This window comes from Hyperoodon ampullatus (genome assembly GCF_949752795.1).
Source record: "Hyperoodon ampullatus genome assembly, chromosome: 19".
Lineage (NCBI taxonomy): Eukaryota > Metazoa > Chordata > Mammalia > Artiodactyla > Ziphiidae > Hyperoodon > Hyperoodon ampullatus.
The window spans coordinates 32479275-32491075 of record NC_136932.1 but is presented as its reverse complement, the minus strand read 5'-3'; the positions used below and the strand labels follow the sequence as shown (position 1 = coordinate 32491075).

Below are 11801 nucleotides of genomic sequence, written 5' to 3'. Positions count from 1 at the left end.
ACTCGACGTCACCGCGTCCGCCACGCCCCGACCAGCGCGGGATCGGTCATGGCAGTGGCGGCGCGGGCCCTCACGCTCCCGGCAGTGGTGGAGGAGCTGCTGAGCGAGATGGCGGCGGCGGCGCGGGACGGTTCGCCGAGTACGGGCTGGAGGCTTATGCGGCGGCGCCGGCGGGGGCGGAAACCCGGGGTACCGGGGCGGGGCGGCTGGCCCCTACGAGGAAGGTTTCTAGTGACCTCGTCAGTAGCCCTTCCGTCTCAAAATCTATGTTCGCTCTAAACGAATCCTCTCCTACATCCTGTCCAACGAGCGAATATTTCAGGGCCGCAAACCCGGCTGCAGACGCAGCGACTTGGGGTGGGCGGGGGCGGTTCTGGACGCTGTGGCTGTACCTGTTTTCCTTTGACCAGCAGAGGATGCTCTGTGACCAGGCTCCCGCATCCCTGGGCGTTCGCAGCACACCCCGGTATTGAGAGGGTCCTGATCGAAGTGCATCTGCATGAGAACTGCTCAACCAGCGTCCGAATGGTCATTGAATAAATAGATTAGACCTCAGAACTGCCCCTGCTGGTTCACTTGGATGGCTTTTGTTTGTAAAAGACCGCACTTTGAAAAGGATTTATCTTGAGTTACTGTTTTTAAAGAATTGAGAAAAGGAAGCCAACTTTTCTCATTTCAGTTAAAACTAAAGCAGTATATGTGCTTAAAAGATTAGGCCAGCCAGGTATTCAAACATGTTCTGATCCCAGAAGGGGTGGGGGGAAAGCCAGTCTGTTGTCAGCTCAAACAGTGGTTGCCCGAGATGGGCTCCGTGTCTGAATGGATTAATCCATACACTGAGAGTCTTGAAGGGGGCCTGCGGGTGCCCCTGATGCTCAAGACTCAGAGCGACCACTACCACTGACTCACGTTTATTTTCAGCAGAACCGTTTTCTGCTATTTAAAAATCTTTGTTCTAGATAGTCGTACACTCTTCCTGACCCCCACCCTTCAACGATAATTTCTTTAGGTCAATACTGAGTTTACACTTGTGTGACGATGTAAAATTGAGTCACAGCTGAGCCATGCAGGAAGCTAGGATTACGTTTCCTTTCCTGTAACTTTCTGCTTTCTCTCAAAACTGTCATACTTGTGTTTACTTTTTTATGTATCCCTAATTCAACCTCAAACTCTTTTACCAGTGTTCTAAATCTCTACTCAAGATGTTCAGGTGAATGAGATGTTTTATCAATTTCATGTTCCTGCAGGAGTCTCTCCTAGAGCCTTCAGGTGTGCTCTCCTATGGGCTGGCTGTCTCCTGAGATCTCCCTTCACCATTATTGTCTGGGGAATTCCCTTTACCTAAGTTGAGCCTTATATTTAGTTCACCCTACAATTTTCTTTTTCTCAGTTTACTACCTTATTTTATAGAGCACATACTCTAGTACCTTCCTGAAGACGAGCACGAGATGTACTTTTTAAGGCTTTACATGCCTGAAAAAGTTCTTTTCCTATCCTCACACTTAATTGATAGTTTGGCTAGGTATTGAATTATATGTTGGAAACACCATTTCTTCAGACATCTGAAAGCATTATTCTGCTACCTTCTAGCTTCTTAAACTTTCTTTCAAAGAGTCTTATTTTAGCCCCCCTGCTTCCTTCCCACTCCAGAGCCATCTGGTGCCACCAGTTTCTGAGGGTTTTTTTTAGCAGGAGGGGGTACTAGATTCTGAAGGGTAAGTCAGGCTCTGATTTACACTCGGCTCTCCCATTGCTCTCTTAGGATTCAGTATTCTCAGGTCTTGTTAATTATTTTCCAGCTGTGTTTCTCCCTGTCCTCATCCTGGGGAATTTATGCTTTTTAAAAAAATCCTTTTATTATTGTTTAGCAGAATATTGGGAAGTAGTAAAATTTGATGCCCACGTTCAATCCACCATCTTACACAAAAGTCTTTTTGGCTATAGTCTTGTCTCTTTTTTCGATAAAATTATTTATCTTGGCTGCGTTGGGTCTTTGTTGCGGTGCGCAGGTTTCACTCGTTGTGGCTCGCGGGCTTTAGAGCACAGGCTGAGTAGTTGTGGCACATGGGCTTAGTTGCTCTGCGGCATGTGGGATCTTCCCAGACCAGGGTTTGAACCCGTGTCCCCTGCATTGGCAGGAGGATTCTTAACCACTGTGCCACCAGGGAAGTCCCTGTTTATGGTCTTTTAAAGATGTTTTTGTCTATGGTCACTGGTTTAACACAATTAACTTTCTTTCCATTCCTGTTTTACAGTTCCTGATGAGCATCTATTATCGTAAGTATATATCCTGTTGTATTTGGGGTTTTTTGTTTTAATCATTAATGTGTTTTTAAAGGCCAAATTCTTTCAGCATCAACTCTTGATTTTTAAAAAATATTCTTACTAAACTAGGAACAATATTTTCTTTACATGATTAAAAATCTGTCTCAAGTGAATAACCAACACTGTATTTGACAGTACAAGGCATTCCCTTATTGTCCTAATTGCCACTTTAACATTGCTCTAAAAGTTGTAGCTGTTACACGAACACATGAAATAATGAGAAGTACACTTGATCCTTGAACAACACAAGTTTGAACTATGTGTGTCCACTTGTGATTTTTTCAGTAAATACATACTGTAGTGCTATACCATGTGAGGCTGGTTAAACCATAGATATGGAGAGCAGCTTAAAGTTATACGCAGATTTTCAGCTGCTCAGAGGGTCAGTGCCCCTAATCCCCGTATTGTTCAAGAGTCAGCCATACGCCTATTTGCAAAGAGAGACAATTGTCATTTGTAGGGGACATAACTACTTTTTAAACACCAAGAGAATAAAGTATTTTTTTTAAATACAGAAACTAATAATTATTTTCCTTCATACACAAAGTTCAAACATTAATTACATTCTCAATAGCAAGAAAAAAGTGAAAGCTACCTAGGAATAACTAAACATTTAACTGCACATAAACATTTATATTTATACATATAAATATATATTTATACATATATAAATATACATTTATATTTAAAAACTTATACCAGAGGTTATCTTAGGGGGGAGGAAGGTGCAGTTTAGAAAAGGGCTTTAACTTTTTCTCTATTTCTTAAATTTTTTACAAAGATTTTACATTATTAAAATATTACTACATTTAAAACAAAGAAAATAGGCAAATAATAAAAGAATTCAAGTTACCAAAAGCTAAATTTTACTAGTGATCATAAAAATACAAATTAAAATAATTAGATAACTTCCCATCTATAAAACCTGGGTATCACAGAAAAGATGTTGGTAAGAATCTTCCAGATGTTGGCAAGAACATGGAGGAAAGGATAACTGATATCCTGATGGTAGGAGTGTAACTTGGAAGGTAAACTGGCAACTGGGAACAGGAGCTTTAAAATATACATATTCTTTGACCCAGAAGTTCTACTTATAAGACTGTATCTCAGGGAATTAATCATGGATGTTTAAAGACTTTACAGTGGGCACATTCATCCACTATTGTTTATGGTAGCAAAAAAAAACACCTTGAAACAATCTAATTATTCAAATTAAATTTAATAAACTCTAATTATCCAAAAAATAGAGTTTGGGGAAAATAAAAGTAATTGATCTTTACAATGGAATCTTTATAACCATTTTAAGTGGTTAAAAGTGCATTGAGATATTCACAATATGTTATAAAGTAGACAAGGCAGGTTAAAAAAATTCTTATTAGATCCATTTTTAAAGTTAATTGGAATTATCTCTGATTGATAAAGTTATTACCAGATTTTGTCTTTAGTTTTCTTTGCCCATAGACAATCATCCTATGTTTAATTTTAAATGCTTTTCCCATTCTAACAGTTTGTTATAGTAACAGACTTTGTTAGAAAATGAAGAAGTTGAAGGTTTTAATTTTAAAGCTTTAGTGCTGTCTTCTTATTTTGTGTCAAATCATATGGGTTCTTTAAAACATTAACTTTTTAGTTTTAGTTCAGCCCAGCCATTTTATCTTCCGGTTTATAAAAATAACCCATACTTGTAAAAAATAAATAAATAAATAAATAAATAAAGTCCTTGGAAAATAAAACATCAAAAGCATCAATAATCATACCAGCCAGTGATAATCACTGTTACAATCTGGTTTATTGCCTTCTTTTTTTTTTTCAATGTAATGTTTTATTTTGAGGTAATTGTAGATTTTCTTAAGAAAAAAATTTTTAACGTGATGGAGAGTTTCTAGGTATAAAATATAGCGCCCGACCTTTCTCACCTTACGTATTTTAAGAATTTTCCCACATATCACATTTTTTCTGGTACATCATTTAACAGCTGGATAGCCTTTATTACTGATCCATAAAGAACAAATTTAACACCCACCAGATGGTCAAACATGAAAAGGCCTGATGATACAGGTGTTGGTGAGGATGAGAAGGAAACAGAACTCTCATATGGCGCTGGGGGGAGCACTGTTTCCGCGGTGGGAAGCTGTTGGCAGCGCCCATTAAAACTGAAAACTGCACATATCCTAAGACCCAGCAGTTCCGCTTTTACTTACATAACCGGGAAGAACTCTCATATATGTGCACCAAGGGACATATACGGGGATAACTGAGTATTATTTATAATAGTGTCAAATGGAAACATTCAGAATGTCCATCAATAGAGCACTTTAAAAAAAATAGAGTATTTAAAACATAAAATGTATTATGTACATAGAATATTATTCAAAAGTTAAAATTATATATATATATACACACAAATATATACATGCATTATTCTCAAAAGTACACTGAGTGGGAAAAAAAAGTTGCCAAAAAAGCCTACCATATACCTTTTATGTTTTAAAACTTATAAAACGATACCATATGTATATATGTATGTGTGTATATATATGTATGCACACACACATATGTACTGTGTATTATAAAATATAAAAACATTAATAGGAAGGAAACCATCAAATGCATGTGGTTGCCTTGGGGATGAAGGAAGTTGGGACGAATTGGAAGGACTGTGAAGTATAAAGAGGACTTCTTTATCCAAACAACACGTTAACATTTATTCTGGGGGGTTGGTTACATGGGGTCATGTTAACATTTATTCTGGGGGATTGATTACATGGGGTTTTGCTGTATTATCACCTTTTTTTTTTCCCCAAATTAAAATGAACTGAATTTTCAAAAACTGCCGATGGTGATCCTTTGGGTCAAGTCGCAGAGGTGGCTTGAGTCCAGCCATCTGATCTGAAGCTTCTCTGCTCCCCAGGCTGAAGTTTGTCTTTGGCTCATCAGCCGTCCAGGCCTTGGACCTCGTTGATCGCCAGTCCGTCACCTTAATCTCATCACCCAGTGGGAGGCGTGTTTACCAGGTAGGGACCTAGAGGTGGGGATTATCTCCACAGGATTCCCATAGGACAAAATGTTTTCATGAATCTCTGTGAAAGCTGGTGAGCAGCTCTGAGTATTTCCTGGGCTTTTGAAAAGCATTGGACCCAACTTAGTAAAATTAGAGTATGAGTAGTTATAATATAAACATGACCTGTTAGCTCTACCTGGTAGCGATGTGTAGAACCAGCAATGATGCAGAGAGGCTCTTTTCTCAGGTCTAACGGAGCACAGTCAACTTTTGCCTTCCTGTCGTTTGATACTAGAGGTACTTTCCCACCCCACCCCCAAAAAGCACTGACACCGTCACCTTGTTACATTATCTCTTGCTTACAAGCAAAAACCAAAGTGTATTTTGAGGTCCTTCCACATGTCCAGATTCATCTCATAGAAATGATCTGTCAAAATTGTTGTCATGAAGTGTTCGTGAAGGCTAAACTGCTGAATTCAGGCAGTTTACTTGGACCTTAGTTTTGCCCACTGGAGCTGAAGGTAGGTAGATTTGTAAAGTAACAGATCAGACTCTTATCAGACTCCGAATTACTTTCATGTATTGATAATTCTCACCAAAAGCCCGGAAAGATATGCATTGTGCCGAAAACTGAGGTGCAGAAAATTAAGTCACCTCCGGCAGTGGGGATGTGTAACGGCCATCCTGCACCGCCTGTCTGTACATCAGCAGTGGGCCACACTCCCCACCCCCAGTTTAGCTACATTAGACAGTGGTACCTGCTGCTGGGATCGAGCGAAGGGAATCTTGTGAATGAAATTAAACATCAGCAGCAGTCTCCAAAATTTTGTGTCTGGCTTGGAAGGGGTGAAAAAGAAGCTGTCAGCTCTTGTATTTAATCCAGGCCTTGCTGAAGACCAGGAAGGAAGGGATTTTTCAGTGTTTGGATTCTGGTTTATTTATGATGACCTTCTCAGAGTTGAGGCCATGTTGACTCATTTTTAGTGAGTGAGTGACTGGGCAAAGCCTCTTGGGTACATGGGTGGCTTTGCCTAGTTAACTTACTTGCTGTTCCACACTGTAGGATGGTGCAGCCAACCTGGCACGTCCTCCTGCATTTCTGCATGAAGTAAGCCGGGGTGATCAGTGCTGAAGGCTGCAGTTAAAACTTTGGGTTGTATTTACTTAAAAGAGGCTGCTGATTAGAATTTTCTCGTGGTGAACTTCATAGATTAATAATTGGCACTCTTAAGTGATATTGTTTGTACCTGAGGAAGTGTTTCCATCTTCTTTCTAGAGTATTTATTTTTGGTTTTTATGTAGCTAAATTACCCTCAACAGGGAGGGCCTCTGAGTTTTCCCATGTCTTTTAGTTTCAGACTTTTTGTCCTAGTTCCAACATCAGCAGAACCCCTGACCTGCACAAGCAGAGTCCTAACTGTCCCCTAGTTCTGGGATCTCATTGTTAGTTAAAATCTCAAAGACTCTGAAATATTTCAGTTATTGTTGACTTTTTTGTTCCTCCCAGGATCACTGTGACTTAATTTTCATCATTCACATTCTGTATTATATCATGTTGCTTTATTCGTCATAAAAACGCTAACTTCTGGGCTTCCTTGGTGGCACGGTGGTTGAGAGTCTGCCTGCCGATACAGGGGACACGGGTTCGTGCCCCGGTCTGGGAAGATCCCACGTGCCGCGGAGCGGCTGGGCCCGTGAGCCATGGCCGCTGAGCCTGCGTGTCCAGAGCCTGTGCTCCGCAACGGGAGAGGCCACAACAGTGACAGGCCCGCGTACCGCAAAAAAAAAAAAATGCTAACTTAGAATTGTGGCTCTCAGCTTGGACTTTGAATTAAATGAGGCTGTAGAAATCTTACAGACACCCTCAAATTAACCTCAACGGTTTCATTGTATATAGTAACACAGAAAGAGGTTGGCTTAATTCAGAGGTCCTGTGAGATGATAAAAGTTGAGTCAGACACTGCCTCTTGGCCCTGCTAGTTATCATTCCATAGGGCAACCTTCTCATACTCTCACTCCCTCCAGGTGTAGTGGAAATTATCCTAAAGTCACACTTACGTTGTTACCTGAGTTGCTTTCTGATAAACTTTGCTCCACCCAGGAACGGGGGTGCATCAGTCAGGAGGTGCTAAGTTAGGCTGTGGTAACAATGACCCCCAAATTTCAAAACAAAGTTTATATCTCACTCACTATACATCTCCATTAAGAGTCAACTGCATCTCTGCTCCAAAACATCTTCACTCAGGGTCCCAGTCGATGGAGCAGCCCCTGTCTGGAACATTGCAGATCTCACAGCAGAAAGAAAAGAGGACATAGTATGCCCCCATTTTTAATGTTTCTGCTTGGCTACTCACATTTTACTGGCTAAGGCAGGGCACACAGTCAGCCTGTATCTAATAGGGCAGGAACGTATAATCCTCTTCCCGAGAGAGGCACCGAACTCGGGGAACAGTAAATAATACAGTTCACCACTGTGATGGATGCTAAGAGGCTTGGCGCAGCCATAAAGTAAAACTGTCCCTGTGAGTGGATGACCATCCAGGTGGGTCAGTCACCTTAGAACCTCTCTGAAACCGTAGCAGACTTCCTCCAGGCAAGGTGCACACAAGTCCAGCCTGGGTTTGAGTATCCTCTTTCCTGCATTTCTTTTTTTAAAAGCTCTCTCCTTCTGGGGATAAACATTCCAGGCTCTGAGTGGCTGGACTGGGAGCAGTTCCCGTAAGAGGGGGTGGTTTTTCCATTGAAGCGCGAAGGAAGTGAGTTAGATGGTCCCTGAGGTCAATTTCTAGTTCTAAACATATCTAACTCAGATCTCTGCCTGATTATTGGGTTCGTTAGTTGTCCACTGCTCGATAAAGAAGAAGCAAATTCAGAATTGACTGTTCGTTTACAGTATTCACTGCCTCGGGCGGCTGAACGTTTTGAGTCCTAGCCAGCCTTTGAAAGGATCAGCAAGGGAGCCTCTTGTAGAAACTCACCCCGTCCCACCCGGCACTCGGCTTCATCCAGAGGGTATTCTGATGGGCTGGGGACCCACCATAAGAAGGAACATATCAGTGTAGAATTCCAGAGGCTTATGCCTAGTTAAATGTAAATCCAGAGAGAAGAAGAAATCTGAAGTTTTTTATTCATTGGTGACAGTTTGGAGACCCAAGAATTGTTGGTGTCACTGCTGGATGTTGACGGGTTTTCTTGCAGGACTGAGTGGGAAACAATCTGCTTTAATGCTCTCCCTTCAGCCTATGTTTTCCAGACACTGGGGAGATTCCTGCACTCATCCTCAGCGTCCACCACTGAAAACACGTCAGTGCCTCAGGACTGGAAATATGTAACGTGATTTTCTTCACACCTGATTTGTAACTGGGGCTGAAATTTTTAATGGGAAGAGTAGGCATCTTCTTACCCAGTCATGGGCCATTTCTGGTAATCTTGCAGCCCCCAAGGAATTCTCCTGACTTGGTCAAGAAACCGTAGCGACATGGCCGCGTCACGTGAATGCCAGGACATTTGACAAACAGGCACAGCACGTGCCTGAACACTGCTGTTGCTCGGTTGAAGCCTTACCTGCTGCTTTATTCTCTGTGAGGAGAAAGAAAAGCTCTGGCATTTGTTGCTTTTTAAGTCCTGGCCTTTTCATGTAGATTGCCACCTCAGAGCCTGCAAAACGTGGGAGCCCTGTGGCAACCCCTAAGTGGCGGTTCATGTGAGCTAGCCCTTGGGGTGGCGCCGCGTGCCCGGGACACTCCTTTTGCCAACAGTTTGCAGAATGCTTTTTTAAAAATTTATTTTATTTATCTTTGGCTGTGTTGGGTCTTTGTTGCTGCGCACGGGCTTTCTCTAGTTGCGGTGAGCAGGGGCTACTCTTCGTTGCGGTGTGTGGGCTTCTCATTGCGGTGCCTTCTCTCGTTGCGGAGCACGGGCTCTAGGCGCGTGGGCTTCAGTAGTTGTGGCTCGCGGGCTCTAGAGCGCAGGCTCAGTAGTTGTGGTGCATGGGCTTAGTTGCTCCGCGGCATGTGGGATCTTCCCAGACCAGGGCTCGAACCTGTGTCCCGGGCATTGGCAGGCGGATTCTTAACCACTGCCACCAGGGAAGCCCTGCAGACTTAACTGTAGGAATGAAGCCCTCAGCTGTGTCTTTGGCCGCTTTGTGGTGGAGACATAAACAGGCGATTTCTCTGTTTGTCCAGTCACACTCCAGATGCAGCGTCATTTCCCTGGACGGCTCTTCCTCACCAACTGACAGCAGGCCGTCTGCTCTTGGACGAGCGTGTTCCCAGCCCTCGTATCTGTGCGCTCCTAACATCCTGCTGGGGAACAGGCAGATCTGGGCTTGCCACGCTCGGAGACAGCTGCCTGAGCAGCCGAGTCATCCCGTTACAAGATTCTCTGCTTTCTACATTCCTCCTGTTCTCAGATGCTTTTCAGAAGCCCTTTCCTGTTTTCTTCTGAAGACCTATCTTTCTGCCTCACCGCTAAGCCTTCACCTGTTTTCAGACTCCCTTCACACGTGTGGTGGAAGCTTTAGACGTTTACACACATGCTGTGCAATACCAGAGGTTGAGAAACACCACGATGACGTGCAGATGAGGGGGCTTTCTCCTCTGCCTCTTTACAGTCAACCCAGGAGTGGGCCCTCTGAATCACCAGCCAGAGGGATGGTTTAACCCACCCGAAACGCTTCCATTTTGTCCTGTGGAGTCCTCAAGGGCAGAGCCCTAAGGCAGCGGGAAGGTCCTGCAGGCAGGGAAGTCGAGTTTCCACTTCTGCGGAAGTGTTCCTACGGTTCTTTCCAGCGCAGAGCAGCTCTGAGTCATCAGGCAGATAAATTCGGGGGAAGGGAGTGGTTTTCCAGCACACCTTTCCAAGTCTGATCCCATCTGTCCTTTCCTTTCTAGGTACTTGGAAGTTCCGGTAGAACATACGTGTGTTTGGCCTCTTGTCATTACTGCTCGTGTCCGGCATTTGCCTTCTCAGTGCTGCGGAAGAGTGACAGCCTCCTGGTGAGGATGGGAAGGGCCCCCCAACTGCAGCTGAGCTAGGAGAGAGACTGTGGGCCCTCGCTGCGTCGTTTAAGAGCTGCACAAAATGGGGATTTTACTACATGTGGAAACAGACAGTAGTTTCTTCTCCTTGACTTCAGTTAGTCCTCTCTTTTGGGTTTACCCTCCCAAAATGCAGTGTCATTTTTAGAACTACACCAATTTCCCATTTTAATTTAAAAGGTCACAGATGAAGCTGTGGGGAGGGCAACAGGTAATCCCCAAAGTTGGCAACTGGGGAACTAGTTGGCCCAATAAAAATATGAACTAAACTGGATGCTGGCAACTTTGCATACCCCCAACTCCACGTCCAGCCTTGAGGTGTTTCTTCCCGCTCCCCATGAGACAGCCTGGCACTTAGCCGTGCTCGACTTTCACGGGGGCAGGAGAGTACATCGGTGCCTCTGCTGATTTCACGGAGTCCAGGGCATCAAGCAGGAACAGGACATACTCACAAAACTCCTGATTCCACAGGAGAAAGCACTACCCAGCCGAGAGCAGGTAGCTATTTTTTAAGTCTTGCCAAGGAAGAAAATTATAGCACCCACTGAATTCTTCCCCTTTCTTTTACACTGTTAATTACACACCTCGGGAACTGGGTGGCAGGTTGAATGTCCCATTGTACAAGAAGCCACATTCACAGCTGATTTCACCTGTAAAATGACAGGGTTCAAGCAGGCCCTCCAGTAACCTAAGCTGTGTGTGCTATGATACAAGGTCCAGCACAGGTCCTCTCCCCAGAGGTGTTACAGGCCGAGATATGTGAGGGTCCTGCCACCCCTGCCCCTGCCCCCGACACCGCGCCCCGGAAATCTAATAGCGGTGAAGGGACTACACTGCAGACTCTGAGCATGTGTGTAAGATGGGGATAAGACCTGTCCCCCTGGGGGGCTTAAATGAGATAATCTTATTATCTCATTATTAAATAATTCTCTCTTATTAAGTGAGATAAACTTTAAGAAGCACTTAGCACAGTACCTCAAGGAACGTTAGCCATCGCTATTAACAGCTTTCTGAAGGCGAGGAAGAAAGAAATATAATTTAGGACTAAAATAAAGAGCCTGTCTCGGTTTTCCCTTGGTTTTACCTGTACCAGCTGGATCTAAACTGTTGCCCCAAACAACAGGCAAAGGAAAACCTCCTTTGTCCCCACTGCCTCCTAGAAGGTGTCATCTTTGTCTGCAGTTTCAGGCAGTGAGTTAGAGGCGCACAGTCTATGTGCCCCACTCCTTTCCTGCTGCATGTGATGGTGGTGAGAGGTCTGGGTTAGCCCAGCCCCTCCAGCTTCTAACTGGTTTGTGTGTTTTGTATTCCAGTGCAAGCACCTCTTGGCAGTTTATCTTAGTCAGGTTATGAGGACCTGTCAGCAGCTGAGCGTCTCTGACAAGCAACTGACTGATGTACTATTGATGGAAAAGACACAAGAAGCATCATAA

At 43.8% G+C, this 11801-nt stretch overlaps 1 protein-coding gene across 1 annotated transcript; it reads left to right on the top strand.

Moving 5' to 3' along the window:
• Window positions 1-48: 48 nt before the first annotated feature.
• ZSWIM7 (zinc finger SWIM-type containing 7) lies at window positions 49-11801 on the top strand (the record flags this gene model as incomplete). The annotated part of the gene is made up of 5 exons (XM_079725552.1): window positions 49-139; window positions 2256-2277; window positions 5237-5339; window positions 10222-10326; window positions 11682-11801. The coding sequence occupies 5 exons, from the start codon at window positions 49-51 to the stop codon at window positions 11799-11801; spliced, it is 441 nt and encodes a 146-aa protein (XP_079581678.1).